The following is a 16,078-nucleotide window of genomic DNA, read 5'->3' as shown; positions in this document are numbered from 1 at the left end:
TGAAAAAAAACTCTCCTAATACTATTTGAATAAAACCAATATAAACAAATAATTGCATTTACAATTTATTTATTTACTTTTGCTGGATATTCCAAGCCTTAAGACTACATTACTAACTGAACAGCGAGACAAAAACTGTTGCTCACCATAAAGTGTTTGATCGGAGGTTAGAGTAATTGCATCTCTGAGTTGATGTTCATCTACCAGAGCCTCCGTCTCTACATCTCCCTCCACTATTAGGTCTCCTACTATCAGATCTGACTGTACCACTTGGTCCCCTGATGTCTGTCAAACAAACTTAATCACTACTTAAGGAACTTGTAATACCAGGGTGATAATAAGAAGTTGCATTATACTGTAACTATATTAGCGCTGGTTGACATTAGTAGAGTGAAGGGATTACGTTACATGGTGAAGTCGGTGTAGGTGGCGGGCAACTGAGAGCGAAGAGAAGGATCATACCGAATAGGTGGGGGATTGGACGCTATCGGTGATTGGTCTAATGCTCAACCAACGGTATTAGCTTATTTAACTGAATTATCCGTTGTATCACTTTTGCCAATACAAATATAAAATGTTATAAATTAAATTAATATGCATATATTACACTTTTAAACTTTTTTTGTCAGATAAGTCAATCTAAAAAGACAGCTTATTGTAACTAAAGAATCTAGAATTTCACATCAAGTATCACAGTAAGGGTGGAAATGGAAATAGTTTTCAGGCAATATCACACTCTGCAAGTGTGTCAATTAAATATGTTCTTTAACAAAAATTGTTGCAGTTAGTTAGGATATAAAGGGGCTGTAACCAAAAGTTAATACTATGACATAATATTTTTACACAATCTTCAACAATGTACAAACCAGCATTACCTTAAGAGTGTTCCGTTCCACTTCCACTAGATATTTCCCATTGACCTTGTCCATGACCTCCAATTCTCCCAGGACTGTGACAGACCGAGCTCTGAGGTAGGGCAGATTAGACGCAGAGTGGAGGTGGATCACATCATGTTCTAGACTCAACCCTCCATACATCTCTACTGACATGTTACCTGCGCTGACTGCTGTCTCCAACACTATCTCTCCTGGCAGAGGGTGTGAAAATTACAATCTACATGGATCTCTCACAATTGAGAAATATTAAGTGGTTCATGTATATCAAGTAGTTTTGAGATTCACATAAGTTTTAATTTTATGAGAAGGATTGGACTTTCAATACTAACAATAACAATTAGATCTGCAAACCTCACTTTATTAGACTTAATAAAATTACATTACCTAGTTTGTAAATGTTGTGCTCTTTATTTCTTGTTAAACAAAATCTCAAAAATTCCAGTCTCAGGGGTGACAGTCATGCATATTACACTAGATATGAGTACATGATTCATACAGATTTAGATAGAGTAACCAAGACTCAAAAAAGCTTCCTAGCCTGAAGTATAAGACTTTTTAAGTGTCCTTAACTGGAAATCCAAGGAAAATTTTAAGATGACCCATCAAACCACGCTTCTCACTAAATAAATAAATAAATAAATAAATATTTCTTTATTGTCACATAACATTTTTTTACATAGCATAGCTAAAAAACAGGTGACATTGTCAAATTATGTAATAATAACATTAAATAGTAAATATAAATATGAATAGCTAGAATTAAAGATTAATCTAATAATTACAAACCATCCAAAATGTCTTAGAATAGAAATAAAATTACAATAAAAGGGGATTAAGTGGAAAGTTAAAGATTAAAATAATTACAGAATCGAGCTGTCCATTAAAAATTCATTAATGCTGTAATAAGTTTTACCTAGTAAAAAGTTGGCAAGGCTGCTTTTAAAAGAATTAGTATTTATTAATATTTTTAATTTTGGGTCTAATTTATTAAACAATTTTTTCCCCATGTAGGAAGGTGTTTTTTCAACAAGTTTGAGATTGTGTCTAGGATACTGAAAATTATTTTTGAATCTCGTATTATACGAATGCTCAAAGTTTCCGCTGCAAAATTGAGGGTAGTTGGATTGTACAGTTAGCAAGGTTTTATAAATAATCAAATTTGGAACCGTCATTATATTTAACTGTTTATAAATTGGTTTACATGAAGCTTTCCATGGTGAAAAAGTTATGATTCGCAAAAACCTTTTTTGGACTTTGAAAATTCTATTTATATCTGTTGAGTAGCCCCAAAATTCAATACCATATTGAAGTATGGAGTAAAAATAAGCGTAATACATCATCACTGAAGTTTTTAAGTCTATTGTATCCCTTAAACATAAAATTTGGAAACAAGCTGAGTTGAGTTTGCCCAAAACATATTCAACACACCTATCCCACGCCAAATGCTTGTCAATGTACAGGCCTAAAAATTTAACATTTTCATCAATTGAAAGCTGTGTGAAAGCATTTACATTTTGTCTATTCTGGGGTGTAAAAAATCTAACCAATTGAGTTTTATCTTGATTCATTTTCAATCCATTTTTATCAAACCAGTTCCCTAGCTCATCAAGACACTCAGTAACTTTGACAACTAATTCCTCATAATTTTTTGATTTGACAACTGCAGTAGTGTCATCTGCGTATAGAATAAGACTATTGGAAACATTTTTAGGTAAATCATTTATGTATATAAGAAACAGAAGTGGCCCCAGAATGGATCCTTGAGGCACCCCGACTTTAATTTCCTCCCAATTAGATTTTATTTCTTGTTTATTTTTAGTTATTTTTGTCCTTTGGAAGCGAGCATTTAAGTAGGATCCAAGCCAAGATATCGATTTAGTAGAAAATTTATATAATGCTAATTTCTTCAGAAGAAGATTGTGGTTAACACAATCAAATGCCTTGGACAAGTCACAGAACACACCCATTGTGCTCTGCGACCCATCCAAGGCCCATGTCACCTCATCGATGAACTCAGCTAAAGCATTCGTTGTGCCAAGGCCTTTTCGAAAACCGAACTGTTTTTCTGAAAATATATTAAAAGCTTCCATAAAATTTGTGATTTGGTTACAAGCAATCTTTTCAAACACCTTGGAGAATGTAGGCAGGAGTGAAATTGGTCTGTAATTGTCTGGGTTATGTTTTTCTCCCTTTTTAAAAAGAGGTTTAAGCTCTGCAAATTTTAAATGATTTGGGAAAATATTGGTTTGAAAAGATTGGTTTATGATTATTGAAAGAGGTTCAGCTATAGAATTGGAAACAGTTTTTATAATGTCAAGAGGAATTTCATCCCAGCCTGCTGATCTTTTATTACTGAAAGATTTAATAACTTTAATTACATCTGTCTTATTTATTGTTTGAAAATCAAACTTTTGATATTGAGAATCTGCAATCGAATTTTGTGTAAGCCTTAATGCCTCACATTCAGAAGGAGATAACCCGATTTCTTTTGAGATATTAACAAATTTTGTATTGAAAAATTCTGCAATATCGTTAGCATTGCTGAGTGTTTTATTGTTTACCTTAATGTCAGGGAAATCATAATCTGCCTTAACCAGACCCAGTTCAGATTTGATTACGGACCAAGCAGCCTTACTCTTGTTTTCAGATTCTCTAATGAATTTAGCACTACACAATTTTTTTGATCTATTACATATTTGCTTGAAAATGACCTTATACTTTTTAACATAATTAATAAAATCAACATCATTAGATGTTTTAGCTAGTTGACTCAACTCTCGTTTCCTTAAGCTAGATATTCTAATACCTTTAGTAACCCATGGCTTTTTTTTATGTCGAACTTTGTTATTGTAAAACTTGAGAGGGAAAGCCTCCTCAAATATGTTTTGAAAATTTTGGAAAAAATTTACACAGTTTTCATCAAAGCAGTTTTTGGCATTTACATTCCATGTGGTCACTCTCAATTTACCTACAAACTTGTTAATATTGTTTTTAGAGAATAGCCGTTTTTTACTTTTGAATTTTTTGTTTTGTTTGTTATCGTTATCAGAAATACTACAAATATTTATAAATATTGCCCTATGGTCAGAAAGACCTAACTCCATATTCATTGTTAAAACTGAGTTTTGTGACTTCATTTTATGTGTTAAGACATTGTCAATGCAAGACTTAGTAGATTTGGTGATTCTTGTGGGAGAAGTAAAGTTGAGTATGAAACCGTACTGTTTTAACAAGGACATAAAGTCTAACCTTTGTTTGGGAAGGCTACAATCTTCTAACACATCTACATTAAAATCGCCTGCTATAAATATATTTTTGGTTTTTGAAGATTTACACAACATTTTAAGTAAACTTTCCATCTTATATAAAAAAGATTTGAAATTTTCAAAATATGGAGTCCTATAAATTGAGATTACTACCACTTCAATATTACTTCTCTGAGATAGCAGACAAAACTCTAAAGGAAACCCGAACAAATTTCCCACACAGAATACCACCTTGTTTAAGTCAAATACTGTATACAGTATGCATTTGAACGGTCCGTTTAAACAAGTTTTTGAAGACATCGGTTTAACCGGAAAACCCATTATCCGGACTGGCCTCAGTCCCGAGAAGCCCGGATAAGAGGGAGTCTACTGTACTTAACAAACTATCCCTACTATAGTCGAATAGATTACAGAATGGGACTGGCCTTTGAAGAGGTAGGGGATGCGACGTTGCCACGTCGTTTCAGAGCTGAGCCTTATCCAAAATTTAAAAAGATGGAAGTGACTGATGCAACAATACTTTTACCTTGTTCAGGAGGATTTTTTATGCCAATGTGGACTCATCGGTATTCTGAACAATAGGTTTTCATAATCTGACTTTTGAGCATGCGTATATCTCTAGTTTAAGTTAGACCTAGTCAACTGCAACATTAACATTGTAAGTTGTGTAAAGACAATAAACATTTCTAAATTCAGAGAGTGAAACTCACTTTCCAAAGACTGTGACTCGTTGATGTAGATGGCGTCAGTCCTCCACTGTGAGATATCGACACTGTTGACAGTATCGGTTGACATTTGGTAGTCCACAGACAGTGTGCCGAGTGTCAGCGAGTCAGAGAAGGTGACATCCCTGTCAACCTGCTCCACGTCAACTGCACTCACAGCGTCCAACAGAAAATTGTCCCAGTTCTCTCCGTTCAACTGATCTACATCTCTTAGACTTTCCATGTGCACCTGGAAAAACCATTACAAGATCAAGCATGGACTATTTGGAAAAACATTGTGAAATTGTTCATCTCAGAACTAATAAAAGGTAGATCCCGACTATTCTCGGTCATCCACTATAGAGTGTCATTTGACCCAGTGGACAATCGAGATCCATGGAATTGTGAACAATTCCTGTGTTACAATTGTATACCCTAGTAGGTACAAGACAGCTTTTGCCACCCTGGTCTGTACTTGGAAGATACACCAGGCTTTAGGCACATACATTTTTTCAAATGTGTGAAATAGGAAATAGGCACCTAAATGTATTTTTGATTGTTCTAGCATGCTACTACCATATAGGTCTTTAACTCCTCGGACCTGCATAGTGCATACCCATCTACCTAACCTTACATCTTAACAGGCAGTGCAAAAACAAAAACGGAGACTTGAAGCTGTTTGGATGAGTATCACTTTATCTTCTATTTTTATTATTTTTCAATGACAGCGACAGTAGTAGTGTTTTAACTTTAAACGGTTTTTATACAGTTTGTGGTGGTGGTTAAAAGCAGAAAAATACTGGTTTTTAATATAAAGCAAACATATACTTTCATTAGACCTGATATTGAAGAAGCATGTTTATTGTTTTCAATATATTTACAACAGTTTTTCTTTATTGCCTGTTTACTTTATGTTATCTGACCTTTTTGCTTATTCAACCTTACTGATGCTAATTTAGGTCAGATAATCAAAACTTTACTGTATCAGAAATTGACACATTCAACCTTCCACCTCCCCTTAAGTTAAAAGATAATGCTAGCTTTAAATTTTGTTACAAATTCCATACAAAAAGCCATAAACTATTTCAAATTAAGAAAACTTTCTATTCTATTGTCATTGACTTTAGACCACCATAGTAGTATCCACGAATACTTGAAAAGAACCGGTATGGATCATAAACCTAAACAAATGACATTTTTGGCCCGAAAATAAACAGTATTTAGCATTGCGTAAATGGAACTGGCAAAACATCTGTTAATGCCATTATATTAGTATAGGATTAGGGCCAACATCGTCATTTGTTTGTTTATAATTATAATCCATACCGGGTTTTATTATAGTATTTGTGGTAGTATCTATTCTCGCTCTATACATATTCATAAATTAAATACAAAAAACAACCCTATAAAAAACAATCGTTGACACAGATACACAAAACAAATTTTAAATACAAAACATTTCTTTAAAACTAAAAACTAGGGATGGACGGGTCCCGAAATTTCGGGAATTTTTCGGGAAAAAAATATTCCCGATTATCGGGACGGGATTACATTTGACTCGGGAATTTTTCGGGACGGGATTTGGTCCGATCGTCGGCGATTTTTCCGCTTCGCGAGTGCCGATAACGCCGTTATTGCGAGCGATAGGTCCGCGAACGCAAGAGACGAAGTCGTTTCGACGATAACGCCGTGACCGCGATTATTGGACCGACGATCGCACCGTGACCGCGAGTCATAACGACGATCGGGCTGTGACCGCGGAGTCATACCGACAGTCACGCCGTGACCACGGAGTCATAACGACGATCGCACCGTGACCGCGAAGTCCTACCGACGATCGCGCTGTGACCACGAGTCAAACCGACGATCACGCCGTGACCGCGAGTCATACCGACGATCGCGCCGTGACCGTGGAGTCCTACTGACGATCGCGCCTTGACCGCGAGTCATACCGACGATCGCGCCGTGACCGCGAGTCATACCGACGATCGCGCCGTGACCGCGGAGTCCTACCGACGATCGCGCCGTGACCGCGGAGTCCTACCGTAGATCGCGCCTTGACCGCGAGTCATACCGACGATCGCGCCGTGACCGCGAGTCATACCGACGATCGCGCTGTGACCGCGAGTCATACCGACGATCGCGCTGTGACCACGAGTCATACCGACGATCACGCCGTGACCGCGAGTCATACCGACGATCGCGCCGTGACCGCGGAGTCCTACCGACGATGGCGCCTTGACCGCGAGTCATACTGACGATCGCGCCGTGACCGCGGAGTCCTACCGACGATCGCACCGTTACCGCGGAGTCCTACCGACGATCGCGCCTTGACCGCGAGTCATACCGACGATCGCGCTGTGACCACGAGTCATACCGACGATCACGCCGTGACCGCGAGTCCTACCGACGATCGCGCCTTGACCGCGGAGTCCTACCGACGATCGCGCCGTGACCGCGGAGTCCTACCGACGATGGCGCCTTGACCGCGAGTCATACCGACGATCGCGCCGTGACCGCGGAGTCCAACCGACGATCGCGCCGTTGCCGCAGAGTCCTACCGACGATCGCGCCTTGACCGCGGAGTCCTACCGACGATCGCACCGTTACCGCGGAGTCCTACCGACGATCGCGCCTTGACCGCGAGTCATACCGACGATCGCGCTGTGACCACGAGTCATACCGACGATCACGCCGTGACCGCGAGTCATACCGACGATCGCGCCGTGACCGTGGAGTCCTACCGACGATCGCGCCTTGACCGCGGAGTCCTACCGACGATCGCGCCGTGACCGCGGAGTCCTACCGACGATGGCGCCTTGACCGCGAGTCATACCGACGATCGCGCCGTGACCGCGGAGTCCAACCGACGATCGCGCCGTTGCCGCAGAGTCCTACCGACGATCGCGCCTTGACCGCGAGTCATACCGACGATCGCGCCGTGACCGTGGAGTCCTACCGACGATCGCGCCTTGACCGCGGAGTCCTACCGACGATCGCGCCGTGACCGCGAGTCATGACGACGATCGCGCCGTGACCGTGAGTCATACAGACGATCACCCCGTGACCCGCGAGTCACAAGTTTCTATAGGTACCTGTAAATTGTTACCCATTTTTTGGTTTTTATAGATCAGTGCCACAAATGGTAAAAATTGATTTCGTATGTCTTTTTTGGTAACTGCAATACAGTACAGTTCGTGCGTTTCCTGGTGAAGCCTGGAGGGTGGGTGGTTAGAGTGGCTCTAAACCGGTTTTGTATGGGCTTCAACCCTACCCCCAGGCTTCATCAGGAAACGCACGAACTCTACTTTCTTTTTATGAACAGAAAAAAATCCCGTCCCGTCCCGTCCCGAAAATCGGGAAGGAAATAAAAATCCCGTCCCGTCCCGTCCCGAACTAAAAATTCAATCCCGTCCATCCCTACTAAAAACATTTATTTAAAGCTGTCTCATTTTTAACAGTCTCAACCAACCTTAATGTAAAAATAGCTCAAACAGACAAAAGCCTGCACATGCAAAATTAGAAAAGATGTCAATGTTTTCCTTCAACATAACCTTCTCATTGCTTATATTCCTCAACAGAAACAGAATGAGTCTCGATAAATTCCAAAATTGTTACTTGTTTGTAGTTTGTACTGAGGAAACTGATATTTCAACTTATTTGATAAAGTCAACACATATCTTAAGAATCAAACATGTTTTCAAACACACTTACGTTTCCGACAAATTTCTTTAGACCTGCGACATGTTGGGGACTGTCAGTTCTAACGACAGTCTTTAAGAAAGTTGGAAAGTTGACACCCTTTATCTTGCCTGAAGTTCTTAAATGTTCAACCTCCACCGATTCCTTGAACTCAGCATTTCCTACAAGAATAGTAAGATATGCCAATTATTTCTTCATACCTCTCTTAGCAATTTGTGTCAATATAAAGAATCTTACCTACTCTTACTCCCAGGATAATATAAACCCAAGAAGATATTCCTCCTTACCAAGTAACTGCATTTTCAACCCTATTCTTCATCATTAGCCCTCATCATTTTTATGTCTTTGGCTATTTCATCTTCCCACCTCTTCTTTGAGCATCCAGTGGTCTTCTTTCATCAGGGTTTTCTTTTGTATTTGTTTTATCATAGCATTAGAAAATCTTAAAGCCTAAGACATACAATTCTCATTCCGATTTCAATTACTTATAAATAAAAAAGATTCCAGAGTAGTGATAAAACAAACCTTTACATGTAATGGTGTTTTCAGAAACTGAACATCGGTGACCAAACTCTGTTATATTTTGGTTATTCAGCTGTCCAAGAATTGTAGAGTCCTCTTCAATCCTAACATCTCCCCCAATGACCAAATCTCCTGAAAAATATAATAAAGGTGAACAATAAGTATCTTTATCTTATCTAGAGGCGGACTAAGGTTCTTAACTTTTTGCATACAGTTACAATTAGTTGATGTCGAGAGAGAGTTTTTAGGTTCAGGAGTCTGATGAATGTTTATCCACCAATCAGCTGCCCAAACAGATGACTCCATCATGGCAAATCATTTAATGTTGTCCTGCTGTCCTCATTAAAACCTCACAGTTGGATCTGATGCACTTTACTACACAATGGGTTGTTGTCATACTTGAACAATCCAACATAGAGCACCACAGCTTCAGCTTAGGGCGTAAGGATTGTTGTTGCATATAGGCTTATCTGAATGAGATGAGTTAAAGAGATTTTAAGGAGCTTCCCAACTCAAATCTTTGTAGGTTAAAAATATTGTCATTGACAGTAAAATATTCTAGTTTATGTGTAGGCCTATAGTGGGAAATTGAGATTATTTTGCTAAGATGGACTCTTTCTGGTTGTAGTAGGCTTGCTAACTAAAGAAATTCTTAAATAGGCCTATAATAATATCTTACAATATTAGTTAGTAGATTGGAGTCATTGTTTTTTGATCGCCGCAATACTCAAAATGTCATGTTTTGAACATTTTTCAGACCATTTTATTGTCAACAGCTAAATATAATACAAATTAGTTACATGAAACATTTTACCTGATATCTTTTGTGCTGTAGTCTTTGTAAGAACATTTTCAAATTTATGGTCATTAATTGTTTCAACTTCAAGGTCTTCAGAGATATTCATAACTTGTGTAAACTTTTTGTTCCCTGAAAACAAAATTGATTGTTTTTTTAAGTAAAATTGGGCACTATAGTATAGAAGTCAGAGGTATTTAGAGCAATTCAAAACATCAAACCCTTTTTAGCTTATTCCTGCATAGAGAATAAGTTATTTATTTGTATGGAATGTCAAAAATCATTGTTCAGAAAGCTACTTTAAAATCTTTTTTTTTACTTTTATGTTGATGGTTAAAGTAATAAAACAATAAACTAAATTATTCAAAACTTTTTCCTGCCATAGTTTGTAATGAAACGACAAATTTGTTATCCACGTTTGAGTTTTTTTATATCTTGGTGTAAAGTATTATGATGAATTATTTTTGTTTATTAATTAAATGCCAATTTCATTAAAAGCTAGGAACACTAAATAGGTTGAACAGGCATCTAATATAAAATTACAACATTACAATCTCCCGCATTTATTTTATTTGCATTTACTAAAGGACTACAACTGTGTCCGTCAACTGTTTGGCCAATATATGCAATTCAAATGTATTTTATTCAAATATTCTTTGATAATTCCATAAAATGTCTTGAATATCTATTTAACTAGTAGATTTTGTGTTGTTTTAACACAGAAAACGTTTAATTCAGTTACCTGTGAAAGTAACAGAGTCGTTGTGTTTATAAACCACATCATCAATGCGTAGCCAATCTTCACACACCATGTCATTGCACATTCCTTGGCCTTCCAGGATTTTAAATTCGACTCCATCCTGGAAATCGTAATTTCAGAGTTAATAAACAATTTATCTTCTTTAAATTGGGGTTGATTTAATTTAACTTTTAGTTATTTTGCTTTCACATCTGCCCCTTTAGATAACCAGGTTAAACTATTTTACATGGCAAGTTGTTGTCAAAAACATTTGCAGTGAAATCACTTTATCTTTATACCTTTTAATTTACAAATAACCTGAGTGTTTCACCAAAATACCTTTATAAAAATTGCTAATAACACATTCCTATGATATTCAAACTTATTTCCAATTTACTATGATAGAATTACACATTATAATTTTGGTATGGATTGGGTTAAACATCCAATATTTGAATATTTCACTTAGTTCTAGTGAACAAAATCTCACCTTGAAAATGAGAGGACCTTCGATTTCATTATTATCCTCGAGCCACACAGCGTTTGCGGCTACCTCTGATAGATTGAAGCCGTTAACACCTTCATCTGTTATAATGTCTCCATTCACATGCAGCTCTACGAAAAAAATAGAGACTTAGATATCAGTTGCCATCAGACTGTCTAAGAATGGTGATATCTAAGAAAAGGCTGGGTTTGGACTGTTCTCATGAAAATATGTTAAAAGCATACAAAGTTTTAAGCAAATTTCTTGTATGAAAATGGTCATATAGAAATCAAAGTCACCCATTAGTAGTCTCAAACTCGACGGATCAATATTGATTGAAACATGTTAGCATTTTGTACAAAAAACTTGAAAAATTTTGCAGACTAAACAAAAAAGATAAAAATAAATGTTGAAAAAACATTGGTTCCAGTTCAAAAGCTTATCATGACCAGCATGTTTTCCTTATTTGATAGTTTTATACAACAACTGAGTGCCTAGATATGTGTGGGATTCAGTTACACAAAACTTTGAAATAAGTACTGTTAAGGTTGACTAACAAACATATTTTGTTTGAATTTTAATTAGATATAAATATACATTCAATCATATTCAATAAGATTTTAAAACTAATCAATAGGAAAAAGTACTACTGCAGAATTTTACTGTCATAACCAGTACAACAATATACATGAATGATTGTTAAATAACTCCTGTAACTCTTACCTGAAAAGTGCAATCCATCCACAATTTCCGACTCAACATCCTCGGTAAGCAAAGGATTTCCCATAAGACTGAGATTTTCAGCTCGAAAGTCAGCAGTAACTTTGGCTTCTGCTATTACAACATTTCCTGTAATATTCTGTTCTCTTGATAAGCTCAGCCGTCTTTCATTAAAATCATCTAAGCTTACTCCACAAACCTGAAAGATGGAAAATAGAAATTGAATAGGTACATGCTAAATCACACATAGTACATGAATTAGGGGTGTGCGAATATTCAAATAGTTGAACAAATACTTTAGTATTCGATTCCGGTTCGATCTTAATGAGTATATTCGAACATTTGAATAGTAAATAAACCTAGATACCTAGTAATAATCTGTAACTTCAATCAAATAAATCATGGTATTTTGTTGTTTTATTTCATCCCAACATTTCATGCATCTGTATTATAAATCACTACGGTTGCATTTATTGAAAATATTATGAAGTATTCAATTCAAAATCAGAAAAAATCTATTTGCACACCCCTAACATGAATGGGGTACAAAATGTAGCATTCAGTAACTTACTAATACTAATTATTTGGTATGGTATAGAACATAATTCAAGTAATTCAGTGTTGCTATTCAATAGTTATGGAATAAAGCCGACTGGCGGAGTGTAACGTTCCTATTCAAAACCCACCAACCAGTAAGAGCAAGTGTATCCAAATCAATTAAATCAAATACATTTATTGTTGTACACATTTTACAATCGTCACAAAATACATAACACTGTTAATAATACAGCAAATGAATACTTACATCTAATCAATCAAAATAATAAGATCTACAATAAAAATAAAAAAAAACACGACCAAAACAATTATCTCGCTTACTGGGTCGAGAAAATCCCCTTGTGTCAAATATTACACTCGGAATAGAATGAAAAAATTCATGGCAGATAAATTGGGATTTTTAATTATACAAAAGCGTTCCGCTTTTCATCATGTTTTAAAAGTTGTTAAGTTTAAACATTGCTATTATATTTTTCCATCCCTTGAATAAAAAAAGACGTCAGAGCCGACAATTTTGTTTTATCCTGCAACCCGTTTTAATTCCGCTCATGGTCTAAAATCCCTGTTTTCGGGATAATAATCCCTTCGTGATAGTAAACTAAATGGAATCTAAATATAGACGTGAAAGAAACAAAACCTTTTAGTTAATTTTCATTCACATAATGTGCGGGATATGAATATTTTTGAGATTTTTTTGGGTCGGAAACTTAATATACAAATATATTAAGGAAATTGACAGGAAAACAGGCTTACCTTTAAATAAGTCCATAGACACATAAAATATACAACACAAAAGTAGAAACTTTCTTCAACCAGAAGAAGTGAAAAAGTGGTCAGTGACCACAACAATTTATACTTTTATGTTTTACATTTGATGTGTCTCTATGGACTTATTTATAGGTAAGCCTTCTTTCCTGTCAATTTCCTTAATAATTCCTGGCAAATGCACTATCTTTTTATCAGATAAACTTAAAATATACAAATATAATTACATAAGGAAATTGATTGTGCATGTCACCATGACTCTAAGACACGATCTAAAGTGAAAATCTAAAATGTTACCATAATCTTTCGTTTTAGATCTAAACTAAAATGTTAACATAACATTGTGGGAGATGGTGATGACATTGCCACAGCTACAAACTGTTGTTATGATATCAAATGGTTCTTAGTTAATAGTGTTTTCTTAATATGGCAGCATACATTTTCTCACTTATACTTTACCTTTCCACCAACAACAATGTTCTCAGTAACCATCAGCTGCTCGACACTACCACTTTTTATCATGGCAACACCATCATCTCCAGTGAAGACAAAATCAGACACTGGGACTTGGTTGATGGTTTCTAATACATTGATGGTATCAGCTGCTGTTATAAAACCCTCAGATTTGTCTTTCTCAAGGTCAGATAAGGTCTTTCCGTTCCATAGACCAGTCAAAGTGAGGTTGTCAACTGTTATGTCTCCTTGTAATGTTGTAGGGCCTGTAAAATAGCAAGAAGCAAAGCAATCATTCAATACCAATAACCAATAAATTCATTCTTTAATTGCTTATACTCTTTACTGACCATTTATACTAAAATATTTGTATTTTTGTAGCCTGAGTTATGAAGTAATCAAAGTTAAGAATAATTGTATGGATTGAATATCCATTTCCAATCCATGCAATTATTCTTCAAGTACATAGTTGATGTATTTGAAGTAAAATTGCATGAACTGAAGTTACGTAATCCTCACCAACTACAGTATCTGTCTCCACTTCTTCCTATCCTGAGTGTCTTCTTCATTGGCTTCCATTGGTCTTCCTCTTTACACTTCTTCATAAAATGTCCAGAGAGTCTTATTCTATCAGAGTTTCCCTTCCTTTCTCAAATAAATATCGATAATACCTCAAATTATGTGACTTAAGAAACCTCCCATTACTTAAAATGTAACAACTCAAAAGGATATGTTTTATAAATCTTGAAAATTAAAAATTCCAAAACTACTTCTCTCCTATGCCCTTGAAGTAGTTTTGGTCAGGAAAAATGTTAATAGAGCGTTTAGATTTTGTAAATTTTACACAAAATACCAACCTGTAAGCACCTGCTTGGTATCTTTTGTGAACAGGTGTGACAACACGACACCACCGACAGTGCCTTCCACCTCTGCGTTGTTGGTAACATTGACAGCACCAGTGAAAGTCTTAGCCCCCTCTATCACAATAGGGTTGGCATCACTGAGCACCACGTCAGCTGCTTGTACACCCCACTCACTCTCCACCACTGTTACACTTCCGGTCACTTCTAGTTCTGACACAATCAGAGTGGAGCCTGACGCCAGTTCATCTAAAATCTGGAAAAATTTGTTGATAATAAAAGTAGAAACTTTTGGAACATTTTAAACCTAAGGAGAATCATAATAACACCCAGGTTATCAAAGAAACAAAAGGCGTTCACTTCAAAGGACTGGGCTAGCCCTTCTATGTTTGTAGTCCTGGGTCACAGTACTGTCCAATCTTGGTCTTTGAATGATGTTGAATTGGAAAAAATAGTAACTTACGTTTCGGATGTGTTACAGCAATCAATTTCTCAGCAGACCACAATTCAACTGAATTGAGTTGTAGTCTGCCCCATACATGGATTGATGAAACGACAAGGTTATCTAACAAAAAAAGATTCAACAGAAGAAAAAATGTTCAAGCACACACTATAACTATTTGCACTATGTCACAAAATGGTTCAAGAACTATTTTAAAATGAACAATAAGGTAGAACTTTAGTTCTAAGGAAAGCGATGCTAGTCTGATAATCTCAAATAGAAAATTACCCATGTGCAACTGTAGGAGCAAGTGCTATTTCAGTTGTCACAGCCACAACAAATCTATAATACAATTTTTGTCCTTGTAACAAAACATGTAAAATTTAACCATAGACAAAACTAGTACGGTAAAATATTTTATCTACCAACCTATTAAGCCTTGAAGGCTGATACGTTGGCTATCAAGAGATACTAACACGTCAACTTACAACATATAACTTAATTTTTACCATTTGACAGGTGAAATGGAGAATGGTTGAAATGGATTAAATTAAAGTATTTTACCTTTTCTTCGTCAGAAGCAGATGGTGCAGGAGCTCCTACAATGGGAGAAGACCTGGAGGGGTCAGAGGCTCTAGACTGAGACAGAGACTGGAACCTGTCAGACCATACTGCAGGGTCTGATGTCACCCTCTGGAATATCAACCAATGTCAGATATAATATTGAGTCAAGACGATCTACGAGTTAGCAAACATTGGCACTTGATTTCCAGCATATAGTCTTTAGCTTAATCCTATCCTTTGAGTACTATTGATAGGGATGGACGAGTTACGAAACTTCAGGAAATATGAATTCCCTATCATCGGGTGGATTTAGATTTAATCCAGGTTTTTTTGGGACGTGATTTGTTCCAACTATTGGCAATTAAGAGTGATGACGATGATGTTTCCATGACCACGGGAGATATTCTTAATTTAGTAGGAATGGCGGATGACGATGATGTTGCCTCCACAATGACATTAAGGATTTATTTTTAAGATAGCAGGCTTATCCAAAATGGAAAAGAGTAGACGAAAGCATAAGTAACACACAGTAAAAGTGTTACGTTAGGTTAGACACAAAATTTTGAATATTCCAATGACACTAACAGCATTTAGGCTACAACCAAGG

The 16,078-nt window shown here is 36.6% G+C and overlaps 1 protein-coding gene across 1 annotated transcript in view; it reads right to left on the bottom strand.

Annotated features, from left to right (window-relative positions):
• Positions 1-69: 69 nt before the first annotated feature.
• LOC128985227 (uncharacterized) overlaps positions 70-16,078 on the bottom strand; it is a 33,776-nt gene continuing 17,767 nt past the window's right edge. Inside the window, exons 15-26 of the mRNA XM_054404616.1 lie at positions 15,472-15,600; positions 14,463-14,721; positions 13,612-13,871; positions 11,833-12,028; positions 11,116-11,240; positions 10,629-10,746; positions 9,905-10,018; positions 9,094-9,222; positions 8,581-8,729; positions 4,873-5,116; positions 876-1,087; positions 70-285 (exon numbers count right to left, since the gene is read on the bottom strand). Coding sequence (XP_054260591.1) covers positions 70-285; positions 876-1,087; positions 4,873-5,116; positions 8,581-8,729; positions 9,094-9,222; positions 9,905-10,018; positions 10,629-10,746; positions 11,116-11,240; positions 11,833-12,028; positions 13,612-13,871; positions 14,463-14,721; positions 15,472-15,600 — 2,151 coding nt within the window. The remainder of the gene's footprint in view (positions 286-875; positions 1,088-4,872; positions 5,117-8,580; positions 8,730-9,093; positions 9,223-9,904; positions 10,019-10,628; positions 10,747-11,115; positions 11,241-11,832; positions 12,029-13,611; positions 13,872-14,462; positions 14,722-15,471; positions 15,601-16,078) is intronic.

Source organism: Macrosteles quadrilineatus, unplaced genomic scaffold (genome assembly GCF_028750875.1).
Source record: "Macrosteles quadrilineatus isolate MER2022 unplaced genomic scaffold, UCM_ALF_1.0 Scaffold_2__2_contigs__length_208266976, whole genome shotgun sequence".
In the NCBI taxonomy this organism is placed as follows: Eukaryota; Metazoa; Arthropoda; class Insecta; order Hemiptera; family Cicadellidae; genus Macrosteles; species Macrosteles quadrilineatus.
The sequence above is the reverse complement of the archived record's forward strand: the minus strand, read 5'-3'. Positions and strand labels throughout refer to the sequence as shown.